Here is a 19,230-nt window from a genome sequence, read left to right on the forward strand (position 1 = left end):
GCGTTCCCAGGCCCTCTGGGCCTGTCAGGAACTTCTTCCATGGAGCGGCTCTTGGGTTCCTTTGTACTGTCCTCCGGTACCGTCCTGGGAACTACATACTAGGCTCTTGGCGCTCCAATTTTTCCTTGGAGCCGTTACAGAAGTTCCCTCTACTAACAGTTGGGTTTCTGTAGCCATCGTGTCTCTGATGGGTGCCTGAGTGGCGGCCCTTCTTGTTCCGAGCCTTCTGTCTTCCCCCAGGACAGGGCTGTTCTCCATTCCGTCTCTTCCTTCCTTCTGAAGATGGTGTTTGTCTTTCATTTCATTGAGGCAGTCGTCCTCCCCTTCCCACCCCAGGGAACGTTGGAGATCTCCGACTCTTGTCGACATTCGGTCTCTTGTGTTTCCAGGAGGTCCGTGCAAAGGGTTGACGGCCTCCAGGGTGGCTTTCCTCCGCTTTCTCAGAGTGGCTCTTGTTGTGGTTGCCGCACCAAGGGCAGGGTTCTGCTTTTGGTGTCACCATTCATTTGGCCAGAGTTGTCGGTTTTTTCCTGGGCCGGAGGCATTAGGCTTCGGCCATGCATTTGTGCAAGGCGGTCACTGGTCTTCCTTGCACACCTTACCGAGTTCTACAGGGTGCATACTCGGGCTTCGGCGTATGCTGTTTCGGGCCGCCTGGTCTGCAGGCGGCGGGTTTTTTGATGCCTTCGGGTGCTTCGCCTTGGTGCTGTGGTCCCTCCCCCTTTGGACTGCTTTTGAACGTCCCAAGGTCTTCTGTGTCCCCCAAGGAAACTGGGCGAGAAAACGAGATTTTTGTATAACTTACCAGTAAAATCTCTTTCTCGCTCTTTCCTTGGGGGACACAGCACCCACCCATTCTTTGTTCTTCTCTGACTGTTTCCGAGTTTGTTTACCCTTTGGGTAGTTGGCTTGTTGGTTCCAATTTTTGGACTTTGCCTTTTCTCACTACTTGGACACGCAACTGGCAGTCTCTCTCTCCAGGCTGAGGGTATAGCTGTGGAGGAGGGGCTTAACAGTCTTCACTTAGTGTCACGCCTCCTAGGGAGATGAGCTATACCCCAAGGTCTTCTGTGTCCCCCAAGGAAAGAGCGAGAAAGAGATTTTACTGGTAAGTTATACAAAAATCTCGTTTTTGTCTAAATACCTGTTGTAAGGCCCAGACGGTCCTTGTTACTTCTTCTACCTGGCAGTTAAGGGCTCTTTCACACTTGCGTTGTCCGGATCCGGCGTGTACTCCATTTGCCGGAATTACACGCCGGATCCGGAAAAACGCAAGTGAACTGAAAGCATTTGAAGACGGATCCGTCTTCCAAATGCGTTCAGTGTTACTATGGCACCCAGGACGCTATTAAAGTCCTGGCTGCCATAGTAGTAGTGGGGAGTGGGGGAGCAGTATACTTACAGTCCGTGCGGCTCCCGGGGCGCTCCAGAATGACGTCAGAGCGCCCTATGGGCATGGATGACGTGATCCATGCGACACGTCATCCATGAGCGTGGGGCGCCCTGACGTCAATCTGGAGCGCCCGGGGAGCCGCACGGACGGTAAGTATACTGCTCCCCCGCTCCCCACTACACTTTACCATGGCTGACAGGACTTTAGCGTTTTGGCAGCCATGGTAACCATTCAGAAAAAGCTAAACGTCGGATCCGGCAATGCGCCGAAACGACGTTTAGCTTAAGGCCGGATCCGGATTAATGCCTTTCAATGGGCATTAATTCTGGATCCGGCCTTGCGGCAAGTGTTCAGGATTTTTGGCCGGAGCAAAAAGCGCAGCATGCTGCGGTATTTTCTCCAGCCAAAAAACGTTCCGTTCCGGAACTGAAGGCATCCTGATGCATCCTGAACGGATTTCTCTCCATTCAGAATGCATGTGGATAATCCTGATCAGGATTCTTCCGGCATAGAGCCCCGACGACGGAACTCTATGCCGGAAGAAAAGAACGCAAGTGTGAAAGAGCCCTAAATTGGGTGAGTTCTTACACACATAACCGACAGCAGCAGCCGCCCTACTACAAGCTCCAGGCTACTTGACTGCTTCTCGCTCAGTTGCATGGCTCTCGGGGAATGAACTTCACTATCTGCAGCCTTAGAGTACCGCCACACCTACCATAAAAGGTGCGGGATTGCGTGTGCTAAATCTGCAGATATTACTGTAGCAGCAAAGCAGATGAGATTGTTTGAAATCCCATCCACATGCTGCAGTCATTTTGTCAATAATGCAGTCTGCACATAACTTGATGCAGGGTCTGGATTTTAAGTACAAAGCATGTCAATTTATGTTGCAGATGCTATACAAAGTGTAAATATGCAGCAAATCTACAGAATTTTAGCAGTAAAAACTGCATTATTTGTTGCGGGTTTTGCAGCTGTGGATTTTGGCCAGATATGATATGGATTTTCCACTGCAGAAAATCCATAGCCGATCCACCATATGTTGCCATACCCTTACTTTCTGCTTGACCGTGCACAAGACATATGGCAGACCTGTACAAGGATTCTACGTTCTGTACATGCATGAAAAAAATGTGCACTCAGACTCCATTCATATCAAGAGAAAGCAGGGCTACATGTGTATTCATCATAAGTAGGAGTTTATCATATAAACCATTAAGAAGTTTCAATTCTATATTGTATAGTTTTTAGATTTCCATTGTCTAACATATGAGAAGGTATTTTTTCTGAGGGCTTTCGGGTCCATGCTGGATATTGCGGATCTCGGACCCATTCAAATCAATGGGTACGCACACAGAGTTCACACAGCCAGTGCCCATGCATTGCAGACCGCTATTTGGGGTCCGCAGCATGGGGGCCTTACGCTCATGGGCATGAGCACTAACTTTATGATTGTGGGAAGAAAGCCGAGGATTTGGGGTTCTTTAAATTCCCTGCAAATGACCTGCATGTGGTAGATAACAAATACCATACACCAGTGATGGCTAACCTTGGCACTCCAGCTGTGGTAAAACTACAACTCCCAAGATGCCCCCCTTGCTTGGCTGCTCTCAGAACTCTGTAGAAATAAATGGAGCATGCTGGGAGTCGTAGTTTCACCACAGCTGGAGTGCCAAGGTTAGCCATCACTGCCCTACACTGTGGTGTCCAGCAATATTTTCAGGGTCTTCTGGCTGTTTTTGTGTATCCCTCCAAAAGCAAAAATCAGATTGGTCCACTTATCACTCAGTGGATATCTACATGGATGTTAGCTGTAGGTCCGCACTGTTCTAGATGGTCACCACCTGCACATTTTTCTCTCTTGTTCCAGCTGAGCCACTATTTGGACATTATCGAGGTGAACATCGCCCATCAGATTTCCTTACGCTCTGAAGCCTTTTTTCACGCAATGACCTCCCAGCACGAGCTGCAGGACTACCTCAGGAAGACTTCCCAGGCTGTAAAGATGCTGCGGGACAAGATCTCTCAGATAGACAGAGTAATGTGTGAGGGATCTCTACGAATCCTACGGCAGGCCCTGACGAGAAATAACTGTATTAAAGTGTACAATAAGCTGAAATTAATGGCTACAGTGCACCAGACTCAGCCTACAGTTCAGCTCCTGCTTTCCACCTCTGAATATGTTGGGGCCCTGGACCTAATAGCAACAACTCAAGAAGTTTTGCAGCAGGAACTTCAGGGCATTCACAGTTTTCGGTAAGTGACTTATAATAACACTATTTGTTCTGTTTTACAAGGCACTCCTCTTGATAGTTACAGTGATGACCAGTGTCCCTCCTGTCTGCCTGACTACTACTAAGGCCACATTCACATAAGGCAGCGGTGATACAGCAGAGTCGCGCCATTACATCACCACGACCTTAACATATAGGTGGTCATTTATCAAACACGCCTAAATTAGCCGTATTTCTGGAGCAGATTTCGGCGCAAAGGTCCTTTTGTGCTGCAATCTGTGACTTCTCCCCACTCACGCCAGAGCTAAAAAAAGTGAGGGAGGTGTGAGAGGGGAAGGGGACCGGCCGGTAGGCCCGTCTAATTTACAATTTTCTACACCTGTTTTAGGCTTAGAAAATGGTCTAAATGTAAGACAGCTCAGAAGCTGTCTTACATTTAGAAGTGGTGGAGGATCCACTAAATTTATGTAGAACCTGGGCCCTGGGCTGTCTGACCATATTTCCTGTTATTAGGGCATTGTGATGACCCTAATAACTGCCTGTATACCATTAGTATATAGGTTAAGTCTACTTTCACAGGATCCTGATCAGTCAGAAAAATGCATTGAAATGCCAGATCCGTCTTTCCGGTGTCATCCGGCAAAACGGATCTGGCATTTATTTTTTATCACCTTTTTTTTCGCAGACCGGAAGGACAGATCCGGCATTTCAGTATTTTGAATGCCGTATCCGGCACTAATACATTCCTATGGAAAAAATTGCCTTCAAGACATCCTGATTCCTCTCCATTCAGAATGCATGGGGATAAAACTGATCAGTTCTTTTCCGGCATTGAGCCCTTTTGATGGAACTCAGTGCCGGAAAAGAAAACGCAAGTGTGAAAGTACCCTAAATAGACATTAAATATAAGTGGCAGTAGATTAAAAAAACAATTACTTGTATTACACCTTCATGAACATAACGACCTGTACAATAAATAGGATGGTCAGTGTATGCTGTTGTTAAATAATAAAGGCTGCGGCAGAAGGGGCTTTTTCTGCGCATTTGCAAATTATTAAAAGGAATAGAGAATACAGAGGCAGTAACGCCGCCCCTGGGCACTTGCCGAAGCTCATTAGCATAAGTTTAAAAAGTCGTTTTTTTTTTTTTTTTTTAAGATCTCGGCGAAGGACAGCACCAATAAATGTACCATTGTAATGAGGGCAAAGGAGTCTATAACCTGATCTGAGCGGTCTAAAAGGCTCAGATTAGGTGACCGACTTCCATTAATTAAGAGGACCTGTCACCACTTCTGTTCTACTAAAACAAGGATGCTCCACCTGCGGCCCTCCAGCTGTTGTAATTCCCATCATGCCCTGCTGTAGGCTGATAGCTGTAGGATGTCCGGGCATGCTGGGAGTTGTAGTTTTGCAACAGCGGGGGGGGCCTCAGGTTGGGCATCCCTGTAATAAACCATTTTATTTCCCGTTAGAGGTGAACAAATCATTTCATATCAGTCTAATTCATTGAGTTGAATTTGCAAGGAGCTGCTCCACTGCTCAAGAGACTCCCCCTTGATTCATAGGGACAGACATCTTGCCCAGCCTCTAGCTGCTTAGGAAATCTGACTTTTGAACTAATTTGATTCGTATAAATTGATTCGCTCATTTCTTTTCCCCATTTACGGTAATAGTCATTCTGGGTCATCTATTCTTCTGGACGTTGTTCTGTTCCTCAGTTATTGCTTCTGAAAGTTTATGAATAAAGGTAAAACTGGGTGTTACTAGTTGGGGGTGGGTGTCCCTGTACAGTCTGACTCTGGCAGTACTGATTGGTTAGTGCAGGGACATACCCCCAACTGGTAACTCCCAGTTGTACCTGTATTAATAAACTTCAAGTAGCAATAACTGAGGAATGGAACAACTTGCAGTTATAAGAAAAGATGATGACAGGTCCTCTTTGAAGTGTGTGTGTGTATGGCATTGAACAGGCTATATATTTTCTTCAGCGATGGCCGGAGCTTGCCTTACAGTCTGAAACCCACTTCTAAGCTGCTGCATTTCACTTTGGGAGACAAAAAGGCAAAAGTCACAAACTAGTTGAAAAAGTAGACTTTTGTTTGTGATAGAGATGTGAGCCGGAGGTCTGTCATCGTGCTGTCGGTGTGAAAAGCGATCTTGATCAGTGTACAACTTGGATGACCTGCTGTAATATCCGTATGTACCGCAGCCCTCCATTGCTACTAATGCAGTGTTACAGACTGATGTGTAGTCTCTTTTACCCTCGCTCTGTGAAGAAGCAGCGTTCCTTATTATTCCCTACAAGTAACATCACTTCTTGTTAAGAGCTGCTCTTCGGTAATCCGCAGATCTTGAATATCGAGGCGCGCACATAAATCCCAGCAGACGTTGGAGTACGTGATTTATGTGAAAGCTTCCTCTTGCTCTCATCGTGTCTGCTGCCTGTAATTTCAGTACATTGAAGAGTATTTTGAGAGAATAGGACAGGAATATTCAGAATGTGTGTCTCGAGTGTACAATAAGACCGCTACATTGTGATTATCTTGCCGTCTTCTACCTGCTGTTATTACTGTGGCTGCCAGCGGTACAGTCTCTTCTGTGAAAGAGGTTTTCCTATCGCAAAAAGTGAAGGCGGCATATCCCTACAATAGGTGGGAAGCTGACTGCCAGGACCCTGATCCTGCATCGGCAATGCCTAGTACTAAGAAAAGATGCTCCAGAGTCATTTTATGAGGTATCTAAGTATTTACTAAAACAGACATGTCAAGAAAGGTAACAGGGTTCTTTAAAGATGGTTGGCAATACTGGCAAGGAGGCACAATAGGGATATATTAAAAAAATATTATGAAAAATAGTCACGTCACTATTGTGAATCCTGATTTCATGGTGGACTTTGAAAGATGATGGTTTTCTTATTTCATTTGTTTTGTTTTGTCTCCACAGACATCTTGGGTCCCAACTTTGTGAACTGGAAAAGCTCATTGATAAAATGATCATTGCAGAGTTCACATCCTATGCTCGCACTGACCTGAACAGATCTTTGGAGGAGGAATGGCAAGTGATAGAGGAGGTGTGGGAATAGCTTTGTATACAGTACGAGACAAGTTTTAGTTCAATGTCCGTTATGTTTCTGCAGTTTTCCTGATAACTCCTCAATTTTTTTTTTGTCCGCAGGAGAGATTGGTGTCGTTGGTTTTTGGGTTATTAAAGCAGAGGAAGCTGGACTTTTTTGAAATCTACGCAGATGAAATGATGGCAACTGCAAAAAACATCATTAAGCAGGTACTGACCACTGATTCCTGTGGCTGGGCCCGTCAGATACTGGTGATCTGATCCCTATACTGAGAATCTTAGGGGGCAATTTTTTAAACCCTACACTCTGAAATTCTGGCATCAAAAAGTTGCAAAATATGGCTTTGCGACTTTTTGGGCTTATTTGCTGTACCTAAACCTTCAAATACACTCTATTAAAATCTATTCTAAAAGTGAGGGAAATTACATAACTGTGGCAGAGGTCTGCTCCTGTTTTTGACAGTTCTCTTTGATCTCCCTTTCCTTTCTTTTACCCTAAGTTCACACTTGCGCCTTTTACAGCGCGTTCGAACGCGCTGTAAAACGCATAACCGATGCAAACCAATGCTTTCCTATGGGACTGGTTCACATTTTTGCGTTTTACAGCGCGTTCGAACGCGCTGAAAAACGCCCGACGCATAAACAAGTTCTTGAGCTTCTTTGGGGCGTTTTGTCGCGCGTTTGCGGCCATAGGACACTGCTGTCAATCACACAAACGCGCGTAATACGCGCGTTGACTATGGACAAAAACGCGCACAAAAACGCGAGACTTAAACGCGCATATCAAATACGCTCAGGTCTGAACCCAGTGTTAGTGGTAGAGACAGCAGCAGGAGGCTGTACACAGCAGATCAGAGTGTGGAGAGGGAGGAAAGCGCACACGAGGGAGTCTGCAGGCTGTGCACAAGTGTAGAGAGAAAGCTGGGGAACCCAAACTCTGCAGGAGGAGGGAAATCACACTCTTCATCACCAGTGACTCTGTCAGCACAGAGACAACAGATCCCTCATGAGCTATTCAAGGGGAAATCGGTTCAGGAATGCGTGTACATAAGGGCTAGTGAAGGCTTCAGCATCCTAAAAACCCATACCTCACGTCCAGCATGTATTACTGGGAGGGACACATACACATGAACCAAGTCTGAAACTAGGCATAGGTTGCAAGTTAAATATCAGGGGGTCTGAAAATAAATGAGCTTGCATCCCTAAATGTAGTGCAACCTTTCAACTGAAGATAACCACTAACATGTGTGAAGCTCTTTTTTGCTTTGTCAAAGGTTTTTATAGTCTAGTCAAATTTTTGCTTTTGTTTGTGGGATTGACCATTTATGGGCAGCGCTTACATAAAAGCCACCTACGGTATGTTTGGCCTGGTACAGCCCAAATTTGCAGGGACTGTCTCTCAAAATTAAGGACAGTCTGTGCAAATTCGGGAGTGTTGCGCAATAAATCTCTCCCATGTCCATAGTTGCCAAGTGCACCAGAATAATGGAGTACATGCTTTGTGGCAAATATGTGTTTTGGGCACTCTGTTACCCCTATCTTGACAGTTTAAAAAAAGTATAAAATGTAAAACGGGTGGCTCTCCTAATACTATATGGAAAGGGTGCACTGACCTCTGTGATTCACCCTGCCACAAAATACAAAAATTGAAAAATATAGATTAAAAAGGGGGTCGGCACTCCTATTTCAGAATCACTCCAAGAATCTATTTATTTATGCTGAATACATCAATTAATTAAATATAAAAACAATTAAAATATGAAAGAGTATATCAATACAGTTAATAAAACGAAAATACGGGTGAACAGCACTCCTTAGTGATGATGCTGCGGGTGCTCGTCTCCAGGGGGGTGGTAAAAAACCCCCCAAAGAAACAACTCACGAATGTCGAGAAAAATAAAAAAATGGAGACAGCACATCCAAAAGGTGGAATTTTATTCCAGATGCAACGTTGTGATAGCCTTTTTCAAGCAAGTATTTTTCTTGACATTCTACAGTTAATAAAAATCAGTACTATACCATATGTAGTGTTATAACCATAAAATAGTCAGAACAATACTGTTTGCATGACTTCATCCAAATTACATAACGTCCACATTATATTTTATATATCTCTTTATACAGCACGGACTGGAGTTTTACAGCAATTTAAAATGACCTAATGTCACCTATTATAATAAATGTCCAGCATATAAATCGGTGGCTACAGAAAGCAGTTAGTGATGTAGTTGCTGAAGAAAAAGATGTTAGTAATATATTTTCTATTGCGACAGTATTAGAGTTGAGCGAACACCTGGATGTTCGGGTTCGAGAAGTTCGGCCGAACTTCCCGGAAATGTTCGGGTTCGGGATCCGAACCCGACCCCCATTGAAGTCAATGGGGACCCGAACTTTTGGGCACTAAAAAGGCTGTAAAACAGCCCAGGAAAGAGCTAGAGGGCTGCAAAAGGCAGCAACATGTAGGTAAATCCCCTGCAAACAAATGTGGATAGGGAAATGAATTAAAATAAAAATAAAAAAAATAAAAATGAACCAATATCAATTGGACAGAGGTCCCATAGCAGAGAATCTGGCTTCACGTCAGCAGAGAATCAGTCTCTTCATACCATAGCAAAGAATCTGGCTTCATGTCAGCAGAGAATCAGTCTCTTCATGCCATAGCAGAGAATCTGGCTTCATGTCACCCACCACTGGAACAGGCCACTGTCACATATTTAGGCCCCGGCACCCAGATAGAGGAGAGAGGTCCCGTAACAGAGAATCTGGCCTTATGTCAGCACAGAATCAGTCTTCATGTCATAGCAGAGAATCAGGCTTCACGTCACCCACCACTGGAACAGGCCACTGTCACATATTTAGGCCCCGGCACCCAGACAGAGGAGAGAGGTCCCGTAACAGAGAATCTGGTCTTATGTCAGCACAGAATCAGTCTTCATGTCATAGCAGAGAATCAGGCTTCACGTCACCCACCACTGGAACAGGCCACTGTCACACATTTAGGCCCCGGCATCCAGACAGAGGAGAGGTTCATTCAACTTTGGGTTGCCCCGCAATATAATGGTAAAATGAAATTAAAAATAGTATTGAATGAGGAAGTGCCCTGGAGTACAATAATATATGGTTAAGGGAGGTAGTTAATATCTAATCTGCACAAGGGATGGACAGGTCCTGTGGGATCCATGCCTGGTTCATTTTTATGAACGTCAGCTTGTCCACATTGGCTGTAGACAGGCGGCTGCGTTTGTCTGTAATGACGCCCCCTGCCGTGCTGAATACACGTTCAGACAAAACGCTGGCCGCCGGGCAGGCCAGCACCTCCAAGGCATAAAAGGCTAGCTCTGGCCACGTGGACAATTTGGAGACCCAGAAGTTGAATGGGGCCGAACCATCAGTCAGTACGTGGAGGGGTGTGCACAGGTACTGTTCCACCATGTTAGTGAAATGTTGCCTCCTGCTAACACGTTCCGTATCAGGTGGTGGTGCAGTTAGCTGTGGCGTGGTGACAAAAATTTTCCACATCTCTGCCATGCTAACCCTGCCCTCAGAGGAGCTGGCCGTGACACAGCTGCGTTGGCGACCTCTTGCTCCTCCTCTGCCTTCGCCTTGGGCTTCCACTGGTTCCCCTGTGACATTTGGGAATGCTCTCAGTAGCGCGTCTACCAACGCGCGCTTGTACTCGCGCATCTTCCTATCACACTCCAGTGTAGGAAGTAAGGTGGGCACATTGTCTTTGTACCGGGGATCCAGCAGGGTGGCAACCCAGTAGTCCTCACACGTTAAAATGTGGGCAACTCTGCTGTCGTTGCGCAGGCACTGCAGCATGTAGTCGCTCATGTGTGCCAGGCTGCCCAGAGGTAAGGACAAGCTATCCTCTGTGGGAGGCGTATCGTCATCGTCCTGTGTTTCCCCCCAGCCACGCACCAGTGATGGGCCCGAGCTGCTTTGGGTGCCACCCCGCTGTGAACATGCTTCATCCTCATCCTCCTCCACCTCCTCCTCATCCTCGTCCTCCTCGTCCTCCAGTAGTGGGCCCTGTCTGGCCACATTTGTACCTGGCCTCTGGTGTTGCAAAAAACCTCCCTCTGAGTCACTTCCAAGAGACTGGCCTGAAAGTGATAAAAATGACCCCTCTTCCTCCTGGGCCACCTCCTCCTCCATCATCGCCCTAAGTGTTTTCTCAAGGAGACATAGAAGTGGTATTGTAACGCTGATAACGGCGTCATCGCCACTGGCCATGTTGGTGGAGTACTCGAAACAACGCAACAGGGCACACAGGTCTCGCATGGAGGCCCAGTCATTGGTGGTGAAGTGGTGCTGTTCCGCAGTGCGACTGACCCGTGCGTGCTGCAGCTGAAACTCCACTATGGCCTGCTGCTGCTCGCACAGTCTGTCCAGCATATGCAAGGTGGAGTTCCACCTGGTGGGTACGTCGCATATGAGGCGGTGAGCGGGAAGGCCGAAGTTACGCTGTAGCGCAGACAGGCGAGCAGCGGCAGGGTGTGAACGCCGGAAGCGCGAACAGACGGCCCGCACTTTATGCAGCAGCTCTGACATGTCGGGGTAGTTGTGAATGAACTTCTGCACCACCAAATTCAGCACATGCGCCAGGCAAGGGATGTGCGTCAAAACGGCTAGTCCCAGAGCTGCAACGAGATTTCGCCCATTATCGCACACCACCAGGCCGGGCTTGAGGCTCACCGCCAGCAACCACTCGTCGGTCTGTTGTTCTATACCCCGCCACAACTCCTGTGCGGTGTGGGGCCTGTCCCCCAAACATATGAGTTTCAGAATGGCCTGCTGACGTTTACCCCGGGCTGTGCTGAAGTTGGTGGTGAAGGTGTGTGGCTGACTGGATGAGCAGGTGGAAGAAGAGGAGGAGGAAGCTGAGTAGGAGGAGGAGGAGACAGGAGGCAAAGAATGTTGCTCTGCGATCCTTGGCGGCGTAAGGACGTGCGCCAAACAGCTCTCCGCCTGGGGCCCAGCCGCCACTACATTTACCCAGTGTGCAGTTAGGGAGATATAGTGTCCCTGGCCGTGCTTACTGGTCCACGTATCTGTGGTTAGGTGGACCTTGCCACAGATGGCGTTGCGCAGTGCACACTTGATTTTATCGGACACTTGTTTGTGCAGGGAAGGCACGGCTCTCTTGGAGAAGTAGTGGCGGCTGGGAACAACATACTGTGGGACAGCAAGCGACATGAGCTGTTTGAAGCTGTGTGTGTCCACCAGCCTAAATGACAGCATTTCATAGGCCAGTAGTTTAGAAATGCTGGCATTCAGGGCCAGGGATCGAGGGTGGCTAGGTGGGAATTTACGCTTTCTCTCAAATGTTTGTGAGATGGAGAGCTGAACGCTGCCGTGTGACATGGTTGAGATGCTTGGTGACGCAGGTGGTGGTGTTGGTGGTACATCCCATGTTTGCTGGGCGGCAGGTGCCAACGTTCCTCCAGAGGCGGAGGAAGAGGCCGAGGCGGCGGCAGCAGCAGCAGAAGAGGCCGAGGCGGCAGCAGCAGAAGAGGTAGCAGGGGGAGCCTGAGTGACTTCCTTGTTTTTAAGGTGTTTACTCCACTGCAGTTCATGCTTTGCATGCAGGTGCCTGGTCATGCAGGTTGTTCTAAGGTTCAGAACGTTAATGCCTCGCTTCAGGCTCTGATGGCACAGCGTGGAAACCACTCGGGTCTTGTCGTCAGCACATTGTTTGAAGAAGTGCCATGCCAGGGAACTCCTTGAAGCTGCCTTTGGGGTGCTCGGTCCCAGATGGCGGCGGTCAGTAGCAGGCGGAGTCTCTTGGCGGCGGGTGTTCTGATTTTGCCCACTGCTCCCTCTTTTGCTACGCTGTTGGCTCGGTCTCACCACTGCCTCTTCCTCCGAACTCTGAAAGTCAGTGGCACGACCTTCATTCCATGTGGGGTCCCCCTGCATCGTCTTCCACCCAGTCTTGATCCCTGACCTCCTGTTCAGTCTGCACACTGCAGAAAGACGCAGCAGTTGGCACCTGTGTTTCGTCATCATCAGAGACGTGCTGAGGTGGTATTCCCATGTCCTCATCATCAGGAAAAATAAGTGGTTGTGCGTTAGTGCATTCTATCTCTTCCACCCCTAGGGAAGGGCTAGGTGGATGCCCTTGGGAAACCCTGGCAGCAGAGTCTTCAAACAGCATAAGAGACTGCTGCATAACTTGAGGCTCAGACAGTTTCCCTGATATGCATGGGGGTGATGTGACAGACTGATGGGCTTGGTTTTCATGCGCCATCTGTGCGCTTTCTGCAGAAGACTGGGTGGGAGATAATGTGAACGTGCTGGATCCACTGTCGGCCACCCAATTGACTAATGCCTGTACCTGCTCAGGCCTTACCATCCTTAGAACGGCATTGGGCCCCACCAAATATCCCTGTAAATTCTGCTGGCTACTGGGACCTGAGGTAGTTGGTTCACTAGGACGTGTGGCTGTGGCAGAACTGCCACGTCCTCTCCCAGCACCAGAGGGTCCACTAACACCACCACGACCATGTCCACGTCCGCGTCCCTTATTAGATGTTTTCCTCATTGTTCCCGTTCACCACAATTTTGAGAATGGCAAATTTGGGAATAGTTTTTCAACCCAGAACAAAAAATGTGCTTTTACGGTCACTACAAATAACTTGACCAGCTAAAACAGTACAAATTTGGTTGAATAGAAATGTCAGGTCTATTTTTTAGGCGCTGGGTGACAGGCTCAACTTGCCCCTGATGTAGTATATGGCCAAAAAATAACCACACTATTGATGGTTAAATGCACTTCGGTGACACAGGCTCAGCCTGCAGCTGATGTAGGATATAGCACAAAATAACCACACTATTGATGGTTAAATACACTTGGTGATAGCTTGTGCTGGCGCACCACAAGTCACAGAATGGCCGCCGATCACCCCAGAAAAAAGTGATCTAAAAACGCTCTGGGCAGCCTCAAAAAAGTGAGCAAGTCGATATTAGCACTTCAATGATCCACAGCTGCAGATCGATCACAGAATGAAGTGTTTTGGAGGAGTTAATCTGCCTAATCTCGCCCTAACGTCGCAGCAGCAACCTCTCCCTACACTTGTATCAGCAGAGTGACGTGCAGCGCTACGTGACCCAAGCTTATATAGAGGCTGGGTCACATGGTGCACTGGCCAATCACAGCCATGCCAATAGTAGGCAAGGCTGTGATGGCCTCTTGGGGCAAGTAGTATGACGCTTGTTGATTGGCTGCTTTGCAGCCTTTCAAAAAGCGCCAAGAAAGCGCCGAACACCGAACCCGGACTTTTACGAAAATGTTCGGGTCCGTGTCACGGAGACCCCAAAATTCGGTACGAACCCTAACTATACAGTTCGGGTTCGCTCATCCCTAGACAGTATCATACTTCCACGGAGTTTAAAAGCCACTTGTCGTATTTTTCAGGCATCCTTCCCATATATAATCCCATTTGTATTGTTCGAAAATGTCAGCCAGAAAAAAGGTAATAAATATTGCACTTGTTGGAGATGCTTGTACTAAGCTGTGTTGGTCAATTATTAGTACCTCCACACATTCATGTCTGAGTTAGTTTGGTCAGCTTACTCACGGTTATGTAGAACGGGAATCGGCGTCTGTGTGCCTGGCGTGGCGTCCCACGTGGTTATAGGCACTCCTGTCTTACCTCCGATGCTTCCTCCTGCTTGTAAGTCTCTCCGCTCCGGTGCTGCTCTTGCGCATGGACGGCTTTTGGTTTAGTCCAGCGAAGCTGTGGGCCTGTCACGTGGGAAAATCAGCTGACCGCTTTTCACTTTAGACAAAGTATGATACTGGAGCAGTCCTTTAAAAAAAGTTAAAGCTGGTGGTCCATTTTAAAGTTCATGCATATGGGGTAGTGGTACAACAGACACGTTTCGGAACATATACACTGTTCCTTCCTCAGTGGTTAAAATTTTAGAACAATACAAATGGGATTATATATGGGAAGGATGCCTGAAAAATATGACAAGTGGCTTTTAAACTCCGTGGAAGTATGATACTGTCGCAATAGAAAATATATTACTAACATCTTTTTCTTCAGCAACTACATCACTAACTGCTTTCTGTAGCCACTGATTTATATGCTGGACATTTATTATAATAGGTGACATTAGGTCATTTTAAATTGCCGTAAAACTCCAGTCCGTGCTGTATAAAGAGATATATAACATATAATGTGGATGTTATGGAAATTGGATGAAGTCATGCAAACAGTATTGTTCTGACTATTTTATGGTTATAACACTACATATGGTATAGTACTGATTTGTATTAACTGTATTGATATACTCTTTCATGTTTTTATTGTTTTTATATTTAATTGATGTCTTCAGCATAAATAAATAGATTCTTGGAGTGATTCTGAAATAGGAGTGCTGACCCCCTTTTTAATCTATAGTTTTTAAAAAGTGTCTAGAAAAAGAGACCTGCATAAGGTTACTAGTGAAATGCTTAAATTACTTTAATATTACTGTATTTTAATATTGCATAAGATGTAGTGGGAAGTTGGAAAAAATTCCAAAAGGGGTGGAATTGAAAAAAAAACAAAACACAATTCCGACACAGTTTTATAGGTTTACCTTTTATGGCATTCCCTATGCAGTAAAATTGACCAGTTCCCTTCATTCTCCGAGTGATCACGATGGGCAAAAGAAACGGAAATCGTTTGCATCTTAAGCTGGCCATACACATTAGATAAATGTCAACCATATGTATGAAGGCCTAAAAACTCACCCCCAGTGGTAGATGTTGGGGAGATAACGATTAGGTTGTTGGATTTCTACATGTTCAATTATTATATTTTCAGGCAAGCCATGCCCATTGATAGCAGCCATTGCCCCCATGATTGTGCCATAAAATTGAGCACCTGTTGGCAACCATAGGTGGTCATGGCTCGATTGTGTACTGCCAGCCACACAGTTTGCTCTCACCCTTAGATACTAGATGTTACTATTTATCCTACAGTACTTGTTCCCCTAAGTGTTTTAGACATAACTGAAGAAATCGGCTTATCCACGGCAAAACCAACCTGTTTTAAAGAGGAGCCTGTCACCTCTCCAGACATGTCTCTTTTAGTAATTGCTTGCATCCCCCATGCAATAACCATTCTGGAGCATCGATTCTTATGACTCTTATGTTGTGTCCCTCCTATATTATTCCTGCTAGAAGTTATGAATAAATTGCTAGCAGTTTGCAATGAAAGTCCAGATGGGTGTTACCATTTGGGGTGTGTCCCTGCACAATCTGACACTGTCCAATCAGTGCTGCCAGGGTCCGACTGTGCAGAGAGACACCCGTCCAACTGGTAACACCCAGCTGGACCTTCACTGCAGACTGCTAGCAATTCATTCATAACTTCTAGTAGGAATAATAAAGAAATGCAACAACATAGAGTCCTAAGAATAGATGCTCCAGAATTGTCATTACATGGGGAATGCAAGTAGTGGCTAAAACAGGAGTGGTGAAAGGTCCTCTTTGTAATTTTGTCACAAATTTTACCCTTCGAATTGCAACCTGCCCTCAAATTTGCTGCAGACAAATCTGTAAACGTGTAAATAAGACTTTGAAAACCCCATTCACGTCATGTACTGTACACTGTTTCCTCGCCTGAACGTCGCCTATCTGTTCTCATTTACGTATTACGCATATGTCAAGCATTATGAGTCCTTCACGTCTGTCTGATCTGCTTGGCTCCTTGTGTCGCTCAATTTATAATTTTCTATTCTCTTTTTTTTTGTTTTCTTCTCAGTGTGTGGTCAGCACAGTCTCCCAAATTGACGAGATAGACGCTGAGCTTGTCACTAAGTAAGTATGTGTTACCAGTGCTAGCAGACACCGCAGGTATATCCTACTGAGGAATTATAGCTGCTGTATACTGTTCCTTCCAGCATTTATCCCTGTGTATTGTTATTTGTAGACTAAGTTTGACCAGAGGTCCTGAGGAGCAGGCTGTTCTGCAGTCGCAGATTTCTTGCTGCAATTAAGTTAGTGAGTTTCTGGTAAGGGCTTGGAATAAGAAGAAAAACGGCCAGACCGCCGCAGTCCTTTATTATTATTATTATTATTATTATTATTATTATTATTATTATTTCTTCTAACTGTACTGTAGATCAGCAATGGCAACGTGAACATTAATTCACTGCGCCTTGTAGGGACAGAGTGTACAAAAACACTTGACATGCACAGTATGACACTGAAGAACTGTAGGGGCCGGTGCCACCATGACGTTCTCATGACTTCATTATGCAATCTTTCCAGTGAATATTGGTAATGGTCAGCCTGAAGATTTTTTAAACATGCTACTGTGTAATAATGGGGTAAATCAGTGGCTGCTGTATATCTTTGGCACAGCTTATCCAGGTGTTTACAATAGCATTACACAGGAAAAATGAAGGTACACATAATTCATAATTGGGACCTTTACCTGACTTTAAAGTGCAACTGAGTTTTAGAGTTTCTCACAAGTTAACTTCTGCCGTTGCTGGGGGCAGTGTAAGGATCCATTTCAGCTTCCCCCAGTGCTCTGGTCTGCTGCTTCATATTGACTTCTAGCTGCCCCAATGTGCTGCCCCTGCATCCAGCAGTTCTTCTCAAGCCTAGTAAGGGACCTTGCAAACGACCTTATGCCCTCCGAAACATACGGTCCGCGAGCGGGCCATATGTCCCGGAGCGGCATTGATCGTGCGCACAAGAGCACACAGCATCATAGATTACAGTGATGCTGTGCACATCAGGCCGCCCGCGGGGCTATTGTCCCACACTCAGAAGATCATATGAGTGCAGGACAATAGTCCCGCGGGTGACCCGAAGTGCACAGTAACATATGATGCTGTGCGCTCCCCTGCACACGATCAATGCCGCTCTGGGATATATGGTCCTGTGCAAGGGCCCTAAAAGTGAGAGGACAGCAAAACTGCTAGAAGGGAGACCCCTAGTGGCAGAGATTTCTGAATCAAAATGATGTGTAATTAAAATGATTTACAGATATGTTCAGGTTCACTTAAAGTAAACTTTGGGAAGAAGTTGTTTGAACAATTAGGGTACATTCACACGACCGTATTATTTTTTCCGCGTCCGATCCACATCCGTTCCACATTTTGCGGAATAGAAGCGGACCCATTCATTCCTATGAGTTAATAAAATGTGCAGACAACATTCAGTATGTTGTCCGCATTTCTATTCCGCAAAAATATGAAGCCTTTTCTACTATTGTCCGTACAGATCGGTCCGCAGCACCATTCAAGTCGATAGATCTGCAAATTGCAGATGATATATGGAATGGTTTCCGTATGTCATCCATTTTTTGCGGATCCGTTTCCGTTTTATTTATTTTTTTCTTCTCTTTTTTTTTTTTTTCCAGTTTTTTGCGGATCGTAAAAAACGGAAGACATACGGAAGTCATTTGTTGTTTGCGGACCGCAAATCGGAAAGGATTACACAGTCGTGTGAATGTACCCTTAGTGCCAAGGAAAAAGTCTATTATCCTAGAGTTTTTAAGACGTTCAGATAATTCTCTGCTCGCCTTCTCATGTACACTACCCAGTGATTATTGTCCACTTTGCCTTCTCATCAAATAAGGAAGAAAACTATATTGTGCCATCTCCAGGTAGGTAGTACAGAGATTGGCAATCTCCATAAGTCCGATAGACTTTGACTGGAGCGTTCGCAGGCATGCATTACCACCACTCTATTCAAACCCTTCCAGAACTTCGGGCTCTGGACCCTTCTTTTAGGGATCAGTGGGGACAGTCATACATTGGTCACCTATCTACGGGTACTTTCACACAAGCGTTAAAGGGTTCCGGCAGGCAATTCCGTTGCCGAAACTGCCTTCCGGATACGGAAATCCGTTTGCAAACAGATAGCATTTATTTCCGAATGCGGAGCCGGCTTACAAATGCATTGAAAGACCGTCATGCGCAGACCATGAAACCGGATCCGGTTTTCCGGAACACTTGGTACCGGATCCGGCTTTAACGCTAGTGTGAAAGTACCCTAAGGCCTCATGCACACAACTTTATTTTCAGGCAGAGTCTGAATTTTTTGCATAATCGCACGCGGAGCCATTCATTTCCATAGGGCCACAAAAAATGCAGACAGCACATGAATGTCATCTGTGTGCTGTCCACGTCCATGCAGCCGCTTCACAAATGATCAAACCTATCCTATTCTTGCAGGAATAAAGAGATGAATCCAGCATCGAAGTTAAACAACGTTGTAGGTTCCTTTATTCAAAATAGCACAGATCCATACAGTGACAGCATCACCTCAGTGTTCCAAAATATTGGCTACGCGTTTCAAACAAACATGTTCTTAATCATATCCTTTTCTTGTCTGTTTTGGGGACAAGAATAGACCTTTCTACAAAGAAGTTACAGCATGCACATGGTCGGTATCCATATTTTGCAGATCAGTGGTTTGCGGACCACAAAATGCATATGGTTATGTGCATGTAGCCTTAATAGATGTGTGATACGTTTGTCACAGGATAACCCTTATACAGTGGGGCAAAAAAGTGTT

The 19,230-nt window shown here is 46.0% G+C and overlaps 1 protein-coding gene across 2 annotated transcripts in view; it reads left to right on the plus strand.

Moving 5' to 3' along the window:
- The window catches only part of VPS54 (VPS54 subunit of GARP complex), a 103,450-nt gene that overhangs the window by 40,757 nt on the left and 43,463 nt on the right, over positions 1–19,230 (plus strand). For both annotated transcript variants that reach the window (XM_040430122.1, XM_040430123.1), the window contains exons 7-10: positions 3,264–3,649; positions 6,570–6,696; positions 6,801–6,908; positions 16,460–16,515. In XM_040430122.1, coding sequence (XP_040286056.1) covers positions 3,264–3,649; positions 6,570–6,696; positions 6,801–6,908; positions 16,460–16,515 — 677 coding nt within the window. The remainder of the gene's footprint in view (positions 1–3,263; positions 3,650–6,569; positions 6,697–6,800; positions 6,909–16,459; positions 16,516–19,230) is intronic.

The sequence above is a fragment of the Bufo bufo genome, chromosome 4 (genome assembly GCF_905171765.1).
Source record: "Bufo bufo chromosome 4, aBufBuf1.1, whole genome shotgun sequence".
In the NCBI taxonomy this organism is placed as follows: Eukaryota; Metazoa; Chordata; class Amphibia; order Anura; family Bufonidae; genus Bufo; species Bufo bufo.